This window comes from Pteropus medius, unplaced genomic scaffold (assembly GCF_902729225.1).
Source record: "Pteropus medius unplaced genomic scaffold, Ma_sr-lr_union100, whole genome shotgun sequence".
In the NCBI taxonomy this organism is placed as follows: Eukaryota; Metazoa; Chordata; class Mammalia; order Chiroptera; family Pteropodidae; genus Pteropus; species Pteropus medius.
The window spans coordinates 7462082-7479279 of record NW_024349796.1 but is presented as its reverse complement, the minus strand read 5'-3'; the positions used below and the strand labels follow the sequence as shown (position 1 = coordinate 7479279).

Sequence of the window (17198 nt, the reverse complement as noted above, 5' to 3'; positions counted from 1 at the left end):
CGGGGGTGGCGGGGGCGGCAAATTAGGGGAAATTTGGATCGGCTGGCCTCCTCACTCTGGCGCCCCTACTTGTAATTGTCGGCAGAGGTAGAAACGGCCTGGGTCAGTGTGGCTCTTCGACTTTGAGTTAAAACCAAAATCCCCCACGCAGAGGCCCCGCTGTCTCTGAGCACAGAGGTCCTCAGGGACTCGCCTCTCCCCTCACTGCCTGAAAACCTGCACTCGGCTGGCAGGGGCGGCTGGCAGGGACTCTCCCAGCAGCTGGCGGCCTTCCCAGCCACCACGTCCACGGCTGCTGGCGGTACGCTCCAGATCCGCCCCTCCCGGAGTCACCACGGGTCTGAGCCGGCACACCTTAGCCCCCGCCCACTGACAGAAGCAAACCTACGGCCACCTTTGAAATGCAGGATCCTGGATACAAACGACAGGCTCGCCTGGCAGAAGCCCCTTGTCACCGCAGGAAGATAAAAGGGAGAGAGAGGAGGGCTCTTTAGCCTTCCTGGTTTCTGGCTGCTTCTCAATCAATCAGTGTCAGGTTTTCAACCTCAAATCAGACTCCAGTTTGCAGACTGTTAAAGCCATAGGAGGCAGTTACAGGGGTCAGAGAACGGTACCCTGTAATACTCCCTCCCTACGACCCCAGGTAAGTACTCCCCTCACGCACCCCCAGGTAATTTACTCCCTACAACTGGTACTCCTACAATGCCAATTCCCCTATAACCCCAAGTACTCCTACAACCCTGGGTACTCCCTACAACTCCAGGTATTCCCATAACCTTATATACCCCCCTCGATCTAACCATGTAACCTTATATTCACAGATGTAACCTTATATACCCCTCCCATAACCTTATATACCCCCCCAATCTAACAAACCGCTTGTATTCACAGATGTCATACTCTAAATTTTATGCCTCCAGCTACAAGAAGGCCCACAGATTACATACATGGGGTTATTTTATAAGCTGCTAGAATTCAATGTCCAAAAAATTGGCATGCTGCATACATATGTATATTTACGAGCGCAAACGCCATGCCAGCAAGGTCATCGCAGTATGTCAGCCCACGTCCTTTTGAAAGAATGCTTTGCTGATCTGGTTACATAAGGTGGGGCCAGTGAATGAAGAACGGGTGGCCACAGTCGCTGAGGAGCCCAGTCTTCAGCCAGGCCCACCTACTCCCTGCTCTCCAAGACCATCACTGACTCTCCAGCTGCCAAGAAGCACACGGTGTCCCTTCCGGCTGGAATGTTCTCCCTCTTCCCCGCTAAAATCCAGCTCATCCTTTAAATCCCGATCAAAGTTTCCTCTTCCGTGAAGCTGTCTCTCTCTCTGAGGAGCACCCGGCCCACCCCTGTGTTGCTCCCCATCACAGCAGATTTGACCTGCCCTGTTGACAGTGGGTCTGATTTCCTCTCGAGGTTGTGGGCCCCTTAAGAGCAGTAATGGCGAGCTTTCTGCACAGCGCCTAGCACGTAGTGAGTGCTCATTAAAGCGAGTTGACTTGATATGCACACGGTAAGCGCCTTCTCGCGTTTTTATCCCTGTCAGCAAAGGCTCTAGTCTGGGGCTGTTTACATTCTGGATGGGGAAGGATGGGCTAAGCTGGACTAGAATCGGAGCTTATTTATTTGAAGTTCTTTTCTCCTGCCATCAAGCAGCAAGTATTTTCCAACGTAAAACACACACACACACATTCGCACGCCCTAAATTCTAAAGCTCTGAGTTCCAAAATGAGAGAAAGGAGCTGGAGGTGGCATGACCTTGACAAATGCCCTTCTCTTCACCTGTTTCTTATTACAACGCTTGTCTCTCATGCAGTAATTTATACCGAGATGTCCGGCCTACAGCCAGCTTTTGGTATCCCTGATTAGAAGTGTATTTTCCCCAAGAAATTCATTTTGGTCCCCAGTCCAGAGACACCAGAGCTGAAAATGACTATCTATGTGGCTTCGCTCACCTCAGCTCATGCCCCGTGTGTTCCAACAGGCGTCTCAAGGTTGCCCGGGTAGAGAGGGGTAATTGTCTTTGGCTCTCACGTCCGGCCTTACTTCCCCCATTCTGTGATTGCCCCTCATGCTCTTTGTGTTACCTCAAGAGCCTTGTGCCCCATATTCTTGGCTCCTGTCCCCAGAGAAGCCTATACTTGGAAAGAGTCTAATAGGCATGTTTACACGGATCCCTCAATGACAGGCAAAGTTTAATGAATTATACAGCCCAACGTTAACAGCAGAGACTTAAGCCATAGGAATGAATCTCTAACTGTGGAATTCAGGCCTCAGGAAGTCCCCTGGAAGAGGCATTCGGGCAAGCAAGGAGCATGGCTGAGTAGGAATAGTCAAGCCGTCGGAAGGACATGCTCCAATTACTGGCCAAAATGTTCCGACCGAAGACCCCGAGCGTGCGACGAGGGCTGACCCCAGCTCGGGACTACCTTGTAGACGGCATAGCCGATGCTCAGCACGCCCTGTTCTAGTCTCTTCTGTCCCCGGCGATTCTTCTGCATCAGGCCCAGCAGCACCGTGCAGCGGGGTTCACTGTCACCCTCCTCCTGGTGGTCGTCCGCCTCATCCAAACGGATTTTGAACTGGGCGTTGGTCCAGTAAGTGGCCGGAAGTCACCAGCTGGTGGTGGTTCCCCCATGGGGGGTGAGGAGACAGAAGAATGAAATGAAAGGGAAGAACCTTGATCATCCCAAGGGAAGCATAATTCTGGCCAAACTCTGCCTGGTAAGCAGCCCGGGCAAGTTTCCTTTACAAGGTAGTCAGGCATTTCCTCCCAGCTTCCTGCGCCACCCACACACCGAGACATGTCCCGTAGCATTCAGACGCTTTGCATGTGTCCATTTATTTGATCAACAAGGAGCCCAGGTATGCTTGACCGGGAATATTCAAGGTCCCATAGCCCCAGGTTACACCGGGGCCCCCTAGGAAGTAATTTCCAGGTCTTCCTGGAGAAATGGTGGACATCTCTTTGGTGTCGGCTCCTGGCCTATGAAGACAGACCCACCTCCTGGATGAAGGAAGATCTCTAGGTAAGAAGCACGTCTCTAGGACAGACAAGGACACAGTCCAGGCAGATGTGCTACTTAGGAGGCCTCTGCTGACAGGCCATAAAGGCAGTCACTCTCATCCATCTGATGGTCATGTGTTCTCCCTCACAGAGGCCCCAGCTTCAGACCACAGCCCAAAGCTGCCCTAATTGCTGATGCTCTGTCCATCCGCCCAGTTTGCGGCCCCCTGATGAGACACACTCCCTTCAAGAGCAAGTCACTTAATAATGCACGAGATGTAATAATTGGCAATTAAGGATGCCTGCCACACCACCCATGGATGTTTAAACAGACTGCTTCATTTCGAATATTATTTTTTAATACTCTCTCAACATAGTAACTGTACTGGCGAAGGCACAGAGAGGTCAATGGGTCATCCCAGGGCGCACAGCAATTCTATGACAGTCAAGTGGCCGAGCGTAACTGAAGAAGACGGGCCTGACGGGCATCGCCATGCCAGGGCCACGACGATTTCCACGATGACGTAGGGGAACGAGGGGGAGCGAGGGGGGGTGGGCAGTTCTCACAGCCTCTCGATAAGCGTCCAACTTGGTGAGATAACAAGGCACTCGCGGGCGACCAAAAGCCACCGACGATTATTTTTTTCTTGACGGTCAGATTATTTATCCGATGCCACCTTCTCGGAATCTCTACTCCCTGATTCTTTTCTTTCTGGCGTAAGGGTGTGGATTTTATAGCCAAACACATGCAGGTTCCGTGGGGACAGAGCCGATTCCGCACTCGTCTGGACTTACATCTGTACCGAGGGCAGGAGCCATCCATCTCCTCCCGACAGCTACTTGGTGGCACGGATGCGACAGTGATTTGGCACACACGGGGGCACCTTAGGCCAGCCCTGCGGTTCCCAGCTCCCAGAATGATCCGTGCAAATTTCCTACGCATTTTCTAAGAGCTGGCGAATGGCAAGCGTATTTTAATTTCTCCCGCCTGCAACGTGACTGCAATCTCTAGATTTTGTTTGTTTGTTTGTTTGTTTGTTTGTTTACTCCTCAACCGAAGTGGAGGATGAGAACGGGCCATAAAAAGAAATCCCACTTGTATAACGCTCCCCGCTTAGGAAGCATTTCTGAAGGTGGGCGGTATCGCTCCGTTCTGAGGGTTAAGAAACTGAAGCTCAGGAAAAGGACCATCCGGGGCCCCACAGCCGGGAAGCTGACGGTGGCAGGAAAGGGCCTCCCTTCCTTCCTTCTCCTCTGCTGGGCAGTCACCTCTCCCAGCAGAGACGGGCGCTATGGGAGGGCTGGTCACGCCCCCGGCCTGCACTCATGGGGGAATTGGTTACGGCGCCACTTCCTCTGCACGGAGCACGGCCCCGCCATGAGCTCCATGTCAGAAGAAGGCGGTGGCCCTGTCCCACGCAAACGTCTCCATCAATCAACATGTCACCACGGACAGGGAGGGCGCACAGGCCTGGGGAGTGGGCGGCGGAGTGGGCGGGGCTTTCCTTCATCCTCCTGGGAGATGTGGGGTCAATCCGTTCAGAGTTTCTTCCTCGGGTGCTGCCTCGGCTGTTCTGACCTAGGAGGAGGCTGTAAATGTCTGTGTTAGTGACCTGCGGGAAGCGGGGGCCTCCCGCCTTCATAAGATGAGGGTCAGGGCAGAGGCAGTGGTTAGCACCAGACTGTCCCCGCCAGAAACTGAGCTCCAGTGACTCTCCCACGAGAGAGGGGAGTGGCCGCTCACAGGCCCTGTGCGCGGCCACCCCTGGCCCACGCGGTTGGGCCCCTCCACCTGTGTGTGACTCAAAGCAAAGTGGCTGCTCTGATGGACGCAGTCACTTAAACGGGAGATGAGGCACCCGGGTTCCTCCAGCGCACCGTCCCAGAGCTCAGCCGGATGGGTGCCCGTCAACTGCGTGAGAACAGGAGGCCTTAGCGCAGGGCACCAAGAACGTGGTCACTAAGGAGAAGTACAGCCCTTGGGGACGGGGGCGCGCAGGTGAAGCGAGGACAGTTTGAACACACGGAAGCTGGAGAACGGTGCTCCGTCACATCGGGCCCCCGGCGAGGGGCTGCAGAGCCTGCCCACCCTTGCTGCCCTGGCCTCCAAGCCCCAGCGGGGAGCAGGGCCTCGAGCGCTGCCCGGGAGCCGGGGGACATTGCCCAGAGATGAACCTGCGAAGACACCCAGCTCGGGGAGCACGAGCCAGGGGAGGCGGCCCGGGTGGCCCGGGCAGCCCGTCGCCTCACCTGGGTCGCTCTGGCAGCCGCCGGCGGTGGAGCCCCGTGACCAGCGGCCATTGAACAGGACCAGGTTCCACTTGTGCATCTCCTCGCTGCTCAGGGAGTCTGGAGACAGGCTGCAGATCTCCAGCCGCGAGAACTGCCTCAGGAAATCCGAAAAGGACATCCTGGGGGCAGAGGGGGCAGAGGGGCCAGAGGGCTGTCCGTCACGGGGGCTGGGCCAGGCAGGTAAGGGACAGTGTGCTTCCTGGGCACAGGCGAGCGCCCAGCTTTTCCACAGCCCACCGATGCAGACACTCAGGGACTGCTGTCCCATTTCTTCACTGTGATGAGCTTCTCCCATCTTACTAGAGAGCCCTCCTCACATGTCTCGCCAGCCGAGCGAACAGAATGAACCGTAGACCAGAAGAGACCCCAGGAGGTGATCTGAACAACGCTCCTGCCTCGGGTCCAGTTACCCCTACACGCTCTAAGCCACGTCACGTTCAGGGGTGTCCTTATTATCTTCCTTAGCCCACCCACGAGGGAAGCGACCCTATTTTGATGATAAGCTAAATCTTAGATGAAAGAAATAGGAGCGATTTACGTCACTGGATGGACACAGAGAGGGGGGAAGACAGGCTGCGAGCTCATCTATGTGGCGGGCCCGACGTCGTGGCCGTGACACTTCGGACGTCCCGGCGCAGAGGCAGAGTTACACGAGGGCAAAACGGGGAGCAGAATGAAGCACCCCTGGCCGGGAACCGTGTCGCATTTCTGGAGCACCTAGAGATACGCTTGCCCTCCGTCCAAACTGGGGGTGAACCCGCAACAGAGGGCCGGGGCCCCCGCAGACCACTCTCACCAAAACTCCCCGTCCTCCGCTTTCTTGGCCAGCTCTTCTTTCTGCCTGGGATCTGTGTAATTCCACTCTGGGGCACTGAGGAAAAAAATCAAAGAATGTATTTTTCTATTATTATGTTTATTTTAAAATAATAAAATTTAAACTTTTTTTTTTTTAATGAAACAGACGCGGCTGTTCCTGTACGGTTAGTTGCCATGCAAGCTGTTCACTACAGCTGAACTTCTCCCAAAAGGGCATGTGGGGGGGAGGCAGGCACAGTGTAGGGCAGGGACAGAGGCCGGGGACATGGACCCTACGGTCCCTGGAAGGAGAACCCTGATGTGCGGCGGGAACATTATGCCACGGCCTGGCCCCCTAAATTCACTCTCCAGGCAAACTTGACATTTCTAATGAGGATCCAGGGCCCCAGTCCCAAGGCGGAGGGAGCTGATGTGAGGCCTGTCACAGACAGGCATGCACACCAGTATCCATTGCTAAGTTGTCATTCTGGCTTATCCATCAGTCTGGGGTGAAGATGTTATGAGAGGGTCTGACCATCTCTGGGCACGAGGCCATGGCCCACTGCCTGAGCCTGCGAGAATGCCAGCGAGGCCAGTTTCATGGCAATTTCACTGAAGTAATGTCGCCCTGTGAGGCCGCCTGCTGGCGGCCTTTCTGTGACGATGCCCACAAGCTTTGTTCAAGTGTCATCTCCAGCTACCTGAACTTTACAAACTTAGGTTTTTCTGAAACATTCATGCCATGTTTAAATAGCTAAACAATATCAACATCTGTCGTTTTTAAAAATCTCTTTCTTGAATGCTCTCAGCAAAACCTGAGCCCCTCCTCTTCCCTGCTTAAAAGCTGGGGCACACCCAACCCAGCCACTGAGAGCCCCAAGGGATCCCACAGGAGAGCCCCCAGGGCCTCTTCAATTCCCTGAAACATTAATTGGATCAGAACCACATCTTAAAAGGTGCCCTTTGTAAACAAAGACTAGGGGGCAAATTGGAGAATTCTAAATCTGACCTAAATCTCCCAGATGATTTAAAAAATATATATATATATATCTATAGATATATATATATCTATATAAATATATATATAGATATATATATATCTATAGATATATATATAGATATATATAATTTATTTAATTAGACATTGGGCTGAGCCTGGAACACTTACCTCAGGGGCCAGCGCCCTCCACCCCAACAGCCAGTATATAAACTCCCCAGGCCAGTCAGCACCCCCCACCCTTGAACTTGTCCCCCAGTCTGTTAGGGACCAGGTGGCAACAGGGAAAAGAGAGAAAGTCAAAGAATCCCTTTGGGCAGCTTGGTAAACAGCCGTTGATTAAAATGGCCAAAACTTAGGGTTTCAGTGTTACTCAGCTATGACAGTTTTGGGGGCAGACGACAGAACTGGAGTTTGGGATTTTGCTCAATCTTAGGCAGTCGAATAAAAAACCTTTCACACAAGAGGCCGATCCTGGGCCCTAGGACTCGGGGAATGTTGCAGTCCTGAGCCGTTTAAATGTAACAAAGTTCCCTTCGAAAGCCTCAGCGGCATCGTGGAGAAAGGGAGCACGTGGGGCACACACGAGTTTTAAGGACACGTCGGGAGGGAGGGTGATTATTATGTTACCATCCCAGTTCTGGTGGCTCGTTATCGATGACACTGGCGAATTCTATTTCCTTTCCCAGTGTCAACCTGCCACCCCCATGCCAGCAGCTGTCACTAGGAAGAAACTGCTCCATGCTTTCAACACCCACCCGCACCACGGCACAGCGTGGTGGCCACCACGGGAGGCCTCAGCGTCCGGTCGCCATCTCAGACTGACTTCCTCTCGCCAGCGGAGAGGCCAGCCCGAGAAGAGCCTGTCTGTTATTAAGGACTTTACGGGCAAAGATCAATACCTGCCCCATCATGGGCCCCCAGGGAGAATGCCTGCCTCTCCATCCATCACTGCCCGCTGCGGCCAGTGGGCTCCCAGGGTAGAGTTCCACTTTTTAAGTGTTGTTTCCTCTTGGCGCTCAGAGTTCAGCCTTTGTCAGAGTGACCAGGATTTGTGGTGTGGAAAGAATCCGATTGTGAGCGATCGATCTCACCTTTGGATCACCACGGTGTGGCAGGCAGAAAACAGACAAACCCTTCAGCCCTGAGCAAAATTCAGTGAAGCTGCCAAACTTGCAAACGCCAGCGGCGATCCAGAAGCAAAGACGCCATCCAGCTAAGCGGCTTTTCCTAGCCTGGAACCACTTACCACCCTTTTTCCCGAACAGGCTGTGTCGTCTGCGGACAGAAGCTGCTGCCGAACTCACTATACCGTCGGTGGCGTCATTATTGTGTGGTTTTTTTGTGTGTGTGTGATGTCTTTCCACCGAGGGAGGCAAGGACAGGAGGAGAGAGGATGACACCTACTTGTCACTCCAGGCTCCCGTCCACTCCACTTCACCCCACGGGTTCCTGAGTCTGATCAGCTTCTCCAGACGGCCACAGAAATCCACCTGCAAGAGTCCCAGGCAACTGCGGCTGTCCCCACCGGCGTCCGTGCCTCAGAGGATTCGCTTTCTGGTTTTCAAATGTCCCTGAACCGCCACACTTTTATTTGCTTTTAATGTGTGTTTTCGGGCCTTGGTCCGTGGCTCTATTTTTCACAATCTGATTGAATAAGTAGTGAGTCTAGCACAAAAACAAGTTTATGTCTGCTTTAACTTGGATTTAGATTTTTATAGTTGACTCTGCTCTTGATGTACGAGACCTAATGATAATAAATGCCCTCCCAAGAAATACTAACAGCACAGCACAGCCGTTGGCATTTATCGAGCGTGTATTATGAACCGGGCACAGTGCTAAGCATTTCAAGTGAGCTATTGCCTCATTTAAACCTCAAGACAATCCCGCGAGCTGGATGCTGTTATTATCCTCATCTTACGGCTCCAAAAATCGGTGACTTGGTGGTGTTAACTTATTCAAGATTACCTAGTTAGTAAGTGGCAGACGGAGGACGGGCACCTGGGCAGTCTATGTCCAAAGCCCACACTCATAAATCCGTACACACTTCCTTCCCCTGCTTGCGGAGCGGTGGCTGTGAGCCCGAGGGCCTGCATTTGCAAACGCCCACACAAATGCAGTGAATTTTGGAGTCTTAACTGTCTTACTTCCCTTCAGAGCTTCTGTCATGTCCCAGCCCAATGTTTATACATATTCCTATTTGAGAATTGACTTAGTTAAAGAGCGTATTCATGAAACGCAAACACAGGTAACAAACGTCCGTGCCATCTTAATATATAACAAGAGCTGAGACACCTACTGTATTTCCCTTTTTGCCTTGGCCATCAGGAAACCCAAAGCAAAATTAATTTCTCAGTTGTTACACTGTCTTTAGCCTAGATTGCCGTATTTTGCTTTAGTCGTATGGTCTTATTGTATCTATGCTTTTCATCGTAAACCACCTCAGATCCTTTTCGGGTGTAGGCAGAATGTAGTAAATAAAAATGAAAACCACAGCCCACACTTCCTTTGAGGGTGAACAGTGAGGAATCCCTGTGTCCTTCCCATGATTATACTCCGCCCTGAAATTCAGGGCCAATGTCGCTGCCTTTTTTCTCTTGGGGGATGCTAGGGGTCTCCACTGCTTCGGCTGCACAAACACACTCCTTGGAATGAGTGTAAAAACCTAACTGACAATTTCTACAACTTTCCTCCAGAACCTCCTTCCTCTTCCCGGCTACATCTCAGAGGAGAGCCTGCGTTTAGTGAGAACCCACGGAGCTACAGCTCCGAGAGGTCACGTCCCCCCGCTCTGAGTGGGTGTTAGCAGGGCCGCCTGAGGCCGGCGAAAGCTGACTGCCATGTGTGATGGCAGGGGCTCCGTGTGGCCAGAGAGAGGCGGCCCCTCGGCCTGGCAGGGCGACTCGGCGGTGATCCCTGCTCTTTTTCTCAGGAATGCGCTGGACTCGTGGGAATATCCTCACTTATTATCCTCACCCACCCACCCCCCCCCCCACCACCCCGGTTTTACCTCCTCGACTCCAGTGACGGAGTACGCGTGACCCTTAACCAGCTTCTGGCTGGTGACGGCTTCTGTTTCGACTGCACTGGAGACCTGGGTGGAGAAGAGGGTCCCCCTTAGGGTGGCTGACCCTGACCTTGCTGGGGCTGGTCCTACAGCGCTTTCCAAGGACACAATACCCAGCCACAGAGGGCCCAGCCCAGGGCAGCAACGAAGCTCAGGTAGACAGAGCATCTCCGCTCGACCCCACTTTAATTAGGCCTCCTGCTCCGGGCAGAGTGCGGTGTGGCTGCCGAGCCTGGAATATGATTACCAGCCTTTTAAATGTCACAGGAAACTGGGAAGACATTTATTCTCCAAGAGCGACCCCATGGTGCCTGCAGAAGACTGATTACCCGTGACGGCGGCTCTGGACGAGTCCCATTTTGCCACTGATTCCAAGATGGCTTCCCAATCATCTTTCCCGCTATGCAGACTCCCCACCCACGCCCCACCTCACGACTCCACTACAAACACTCAAACCCTACCAGGGTTTTCAGAGACATGTCGTTCACGTGTCTGAGGTCACTAGGTGAGGGCAGCAGAGGGACGAAGAGCAAGTGAAGGGGCAGGTGAAAACAGACCACAGGGCTGGGGGCCCCCAGGCCCTCGTCTCCATGCCACCTTGGCCCTCCACATAGACAACCCCCGGGACAGGCATGGCCCCTGCTTTCAGAACCTCCTCCCTGTTCTTCAGAGACCTCAAAGTCATTAGGTGTTGTCGATCGTCACATTTGTTTTCCAGAATCCCAAGAATACTTAGCAAAAAAGGCATAGCAACCGTAAGGCTAGGATCTAGGGATCGAGGTTACATTCTTCGGGCAATTCCCATAGGGGCTCAACAATGAGGGGAAATCGGGGCTCCTGCAATGAGCCCCATCCCAATTCCCACCTACCAATTAGGTCTTAACCAGCTCCACGTGCTGGGGACGAACACGTCACCAGACTTGCCCATTAAGACCCTGATTCTGCTCTGGCCCAAAGCCTTCGCCCCTGTCCAGCCCCTGCCCTACCACACATGGGGAGGGGGAGCAAAGAAAAGTCATCTCGGCTCACATCAATGGAGCAGGCCAGCAGAGACCCCCCACGGAGGGCCTTCCGGATGATCTGATACAGACTGGCTGGTGGCGTCCTCAGGTCGTAAAACTCAGAGATGCCACCCGTGAAATCCTCAAACCCCTCCACTGTGGACCCTCCAGCGAGAGCCTCATAAGAACCATTAAGCCTGTTGAAAAAGAAAGAAGACGTGCATCAATCACAGCCAACGGCAACCCCACGGAGGGGGCCACGCGGGTGGGGGCAGGGGCCATGCTCGGACTTGGTGTGGTCCAGAAGGCAAAGGAGGGCCCTTTGCCGATTTCACCGTGGACGAGAAAGGCGATCAGGCCACAGTGTCACGTGGCCAGCTCAGCGCTTTGCCGGGAACAATTCCCAGGCCACCTCTCACCATGAAAAAGTGGCCACTCCTGGAAAAAGTAAAACACAACCTTTCCAGAGCTGACCCAGGCTTCTTGGGTTTCGGGGGTGTATAGGAAGGAGGTGACCCTCTCTTGAGGCTGAGGGGCATCCCTCAAGGTTTGCCGTGGGAACAGGACTGCAGAGAAACTGGGGCTGCAGAAAAGAAGGCTTGAAACATCAAACGCCAGTGGGAAGGAGAATGACTCTTGAACAAAGGGTCGATAGACTGCTGAGTTTAGCCTCTAAGTACTTTGGTTTTCTTCTTCTTCTTCGTTATCCTTTTAAAAATTCACATGGACCTAAGGAGTTCCCTGGGGGGGTGAAGGAGGAGAAAGCTGAGGCACCAAGGGGCTGAGGCTTGACCCCCATGCGCACATTCACATGGAAGAGAGCAGAGCGTTTAAACTCCTAACCCAAATTTCTGTCTCTCTTAGTTACTGACAGACACAGCGCATGGAGGTCCGCGTGCTGGGAAAGACGTGGGCATGGCACCCTGAGTCTGGGGAGCGGGCGGTGAGTTCCTCCAGGAAGACCATGGGGTCTCGTGGCTCCTGAGAGCCCCCTACTCACTTGGCGTAGGCCTTCTCCAGCAGGGCGCTCCAGAACTCGCTCCCCTCTGCCGAGTGCACGAAGAGCAGCTCCCCGTCCTTGGTGGGCAGCCGGTCGTCCACCACCACCTCCACCCACTCGCCGCGCTGCCAGAACTGCGGGCGGGAAACACAGCGGCTGCTCGAGGGAAGAGCTGATGGGCGCAGTGAGTCTCCTCGGGGGACCTCGGGGAGCTCTGCGAATCTCAGCGCTCGGTCTTGGCCCGTTAGTGGATTCTAAGCTCCAAGCAGGAACTGTGTCTTACTTCCCCGTCCACACAGGAGAGGCCAGAAAAAGCCAGAAACATCGAATCCAGTGTCTGAGTTTGTGGATAAGAAAACTTGCCCGGCATCACGCGGCAGTGACAGTGGGTGACTCAGATCCACATCTCCTGACACTCTCAAGTGCTTTCTTTAAGGGCATGAGGCCTGGGGGAGACGGGAGGCGGGGTAGACGTGTGGATGATTGGATGGATGCATTAAAGCAGCGGTGCGCAAACTCAAGTGGTTCTCAAACTCAGAATCACCTGGAGGGACTGTTAAAACATGGACTTCTGGCCCCGGCCCCCGCCTCTGATTCAGTAGATCTGGGGTGGGACCCGAGAGTGTGGAAAGCAGGGTCAGGGGCCGTGAGCAAAGCACCATACCTGAAAATGAAAGATTCCCGCATAGTTCTTCTGGAAGTTCTGGTCCCTGGGCACCACGCGGGAAAGCAGCTCTTCATTCAAGGTGAGGGAGGCGATGGCGGCCAGAAGCCAGCAGTCACCTGTACCGGGTCACGGAGGACACACACTGGTCAGGCCAGGCCTGCAGGTCCCTGCTTTCTCTGACCCAGAGCCCGCGTCGCCTGCTCCCTTCTAAGTCAGATAGTCAGGCTCCCTTCCCCGCTTGTCTGACGGTCACGGGCAGCCATCAGCTCCTGCTGCCCTCTTAGAAGTCGTGTCCTCAGATCGAAAGTTCTCTGCTCCTCCCTATCACCCCCGAACGCCAACCACTTTGCGTCTCTTAAACACTCAAGCAGCGGAGTGAAAAATGAAAAAAAAAAAGAAAAGAAAAAAGAAACAAAAATCAGTCTCTTTTGTTCTTATTAGCAACTCCGATAAAACATTTGGTTGGGGGAAACATCGAATCTGTTTGTCCAGCCCAGGATGTGTGTGCGCACGCACGCGTGCGTGTGTGTGTTCTTTGCCCTGCGTGACGTTGGATGACAGAAAGCCGGCTCTCCGTGTGGATTTAGAAGGCTGCCCTTTTGTATTTCAGAGCTCACCATGACAGCCTTGATGCCTCATTGCTTACAACACTCTTGAGATATTGATTAGCATCGCATCATCGTAATTTGAAGCAGAAAAAATAAAAGTCGAGAGAATTTTAAAATTCTAGGGCTTGGTAATGGACATTTTTGAGACCCAAGTAAATGCAGAAGCAAACGGAAACCCCCTTTCTATGAGAAGCGGGACCTGCCAGTCATGGCGCTTCCTCAGAAGGCATCTTTGTCCCTCTGGGTGTTGACCGCAGCAGGTTGAGCACAGGCCTCGAATACCCCGTGCTTACCTGCACATCCTGGGGCGGGTCTAGCATCCCGAGATCGGTGTCGGCTTTCCTGACGTCCATTTATATACTCACACCAGTGTCTGAGATCTCAACTTCCTTACGTGTGCTTCTCACGGTATGAAAAGGCAGATCGTCTATTGGCCCAATGGCTGCCTCTTTCCAGCTTCACAGCAGAGCCCGACCTCCAGGAGTCTGCGGTTTGATGAATAGGTTTCTCCCTCCCATTCGTTCGGTCCAAATGGCTCCAAAATCCTGCCTGTGTGTCTCAGGCTTCGCCTTTCCCATATAGAAGAATCGGAATCTCTCACTGTATCTTCAGACGGAAGCCCCTTCCACCTTTCAGAGACCCAGTGAGGGTCGTGTCTAGCTCCACGTTTCAACGCTGTGGCCAGCATCGCATACATACTCCAGGCTGTGAACACTCAGGTTGCCTGAGCAAACAGGAAGTAAACTGGGGCCCGGGACCCGCCTCTGAGGACCTGTCATCTGCTCAGAAGGGCTCCATCGCCAGGTCATCCTGGAAAGCCCTTTGCTCGATCTGCCCTTCTCTCTCCCAACCGAGAGGTCCATGTTTGTCCCCAGATTAATTCCTTTCCCCAACCAACCTCATATCTTCTCTCTCTCTCTCTCTCTCTCTCACATGCGCATGCATGCACACACACCACACACACACACACCACCGCTTGCATGCATACGGCAGCCCCTCCCACCCGCTCTCACACCACAGACAGAGGCCACCCTCCCGGCAGCAGTCGAGGGCGGTAGGGGTGGTGCGGGCAGTCATAGATTTTATTGCTTCTCCTTAAAGAAGACTCGAGCGGGGCAGTATCTCATTAAAAGGCAACTTCCAAAGAGTGAATAAAATGACAAAGCATGTCTTCCCCTCCCTCCGGCCTTCCCGTTAACACCTGTGATCATGGCGTTCCTCTGCTCAGAAACCTTCGACTTCCTCCGCTGCTTAAGAGCAAAATGCAAACTAACAGGGCGTCGAGACCTTTACAGCAAACCCCCACCCCGTGTCTCAGGCTTTCCCCATTCCATTCCCACCGAGACTCTAACCTCCAGTCAAACTCGGATATGCACGAAGCAGGCCCCGGTCCTTCCACGGCCACGGCGTTTGTTCATTTGTCCCCTCTGCTTGCAAAGTACTCACTGCAGCACCACCCGGTGAATCTCTCGCCTCCTCCACGAAGCCTTCCCTGATGCCTCCCGCTCTCCAACTACAAGTCACCTCCTCTCCTTGAGTTTCCTAAAGACCTTAGTTATACTTCTCTGTGCACTGATCTCAAGCTGCTGCAGATCGTGGCCACCAGCTGGACTGGACTCAAAGCTCCGTCGTGCATCAGCTGCTTGGCAGACTTCCAGACCCCTCCCTCCCCAGAGCACCTGGCTTCGCTTGAGTGTGACTCTTTCTCCCTTGTTCCTCTCCACTCTCCTCCCGCAGAGCAAGGATGTGGCTGCTTTCATCTTGGCATCCACAGCAGATGGCTGACACATAGTAGGGGCTCCTTGAATGTTTGGTGAATAATAGTAAATAAGCGAGTCACTAAATGAATGAATGAACCGTATTTTGTTCTTGGGCAAATCCCCAGCAGGACCCGACATGGGTTTGCACCTGAATCCCCCTGGCATGTGGGGAGGTGGAGCCCAACCAGGACAAGTAAGTGTGAAGCTGACAGAGTCCACCTCCACCAAGATCACGGGCCCTTTGCCTCCGAAGCGCTGGGCAGAGGGAGATAACAGGAGGGGACCATCAGGCATACGGGCCTCTGGGGAATGAACGGGGTGACCGTTCAGCAACCCTCTGTGAGGCAGGTGGCCTCTCAGAGACCAGAGCAACCGCACGGCCTTCACTGCTGGGCATCGCCTGCCTCCTCTGATAGGGATGTTCTTGCTCTCAGACCACCCAAAACGCTCCTTAGACATTATAATTCCAGGCACGGAAACAAAATGCCCCTCAGCTACTGACATCAAATGAGGCTTCCCAGCTGGAGGAAAGTTTAATTTTCTCTTCATCTGCTTCACTCCCGACATTTCACAGGCCCCACCTGGCTCCCGTGGCAAGCACAGAGCTCCGAGGAGATGCGGGGCGTACGCGGGCTCTCGGATGCCTGCCAGGGACGACGTAAGGTGCGAATGCATTGTCACAGCAGAGGTGCTTTTCCCTAGGGGACGTGTCCAGATGAGCGCGTCCCCCTTCAGAGAGTCCTCGTGGGAGAACTGACATGTCTTCTGTTGCTTAAACGGTTTCAGGAGCTTGTTTTGGGGACCTGTCTTGAAGCTTCTGGCACATTACTTGGGTTCATCTCAATGAGGACACAACTTTGAAATTTGAGCATAATTTTGATTTTCAAAAGCAGCCAAGAGGCTTTCGGATCCAAGTTGAGTAGTGAATAAGGTGGACCAAAAAGCTGGGAAATGACCTTAATGAATGAGCACCTCCTCCCCAGCCACTTGCAGAGAGGGCTGGTCATGGGTGAGTTTTTTCCAGCCAGGGAGGTGGCGGGAGTGCAGGACGAGCGGGGGGGTCCTTTGGGGCCACTGACTTCATGGGAAGTCGGGGAACAACCTGAGCTTTGCACTCCCTACTCTTTATTCGGGTTATATATGTAATGGGCTTCAAATTTATTAAAATAGTAAACTGATTTTTTTTGTTGTTCCACTTAAATAATGATCCCCTGGCACCTCCTGCCCTCGGCATCGGAGGACTTCGGGGCTTCCAGAAGCCAGACGGACCTCAATCACCACAATGAAGCCATCGCTCTGCTGTCAGGGGAAGTTCTACGTCAATCAAGGAATAATAACCCTGAGTCAGGCTTTGTTACAAAAGAAATCTTTGAATTCACAAATTCCCTCTGCATATTGTAATCGAAGCCAGTGTCATCATAGGTCACGGGCCACGGGAACTCAGGCTGTCACGAGGGAACTTCCCGAACGCCAGGGGAGGACGTGGAGATGCTCTGGCTACCGAGAGAAGGAGGGAGGAGGGAAAGAAAGAGCAAGGGTCGGACACTGGAACCCCTTCCCCACCTCGAGGTCGACCAGTGCGGGGGAGCAGAAGCCATGGTTGTCAACCCCAGGAGAAAGACGAAGCAGGGAGGACGAATGTCCCGGAGAGGACCGGGGACTCTGGCAGCGGAGAACTCAGAAGGCGAGCGACACCCCCCAGCGCCCCCTCTGCCGTCACACTGTGTCGCGGAGGGCAGGGAGGAAAGGGCAGTCGGCCCGCCTGCCGAGGCCATGGTGACTGTGTGGTGACACGTCGGCACCCACTGAGTGGGCCTGGGTCGGCCCGGGGAGGTCCACTAGACCCTGACGGTACCCGGAGAACAGACCACGCTATACGCCAGTCACGACTCCAGGAGACCAGCCAGAACCCGGGGGACAGCACGAGGTCCCGCTGGCCCCTGTCCCATAGACCAGAGGACATATGGCCTTCCTTGTATCCAGGCACCATCTGGGACCTT

The 17198-nt window shown here is 53.7% G+C and overlaps 1 protein-coding gene across 1 annotated transcript in view; it reads right to left on the bottom strand.

Annotated features, from left to right (window-relative positions):
* Positions 1-17198, bottom strand: part of CAPN8 (calpain 8) — a 46285-nt gene that overhangs the window by 14505 nt on the left and 14582 nt on the right. Inside the window, 8 exon segments of the mRNA XM_039883325.1 lie at positions 2434-2608; positions 5261-5422; positions 6100-6174; positions 8503-8588; positions 10106-10189; positions 11192-11360; positions 12164-12297; positions 12828-12946. Coding sequence (XP_039739259.1) covers positions 2434-2608; positions 5261-5422; positions 6100-6174; positions 8503-8588; positions 10106-10189; positions 11192-11360; positions 12164-12297; positions 12828-12946 — 1004 coding nt within the window.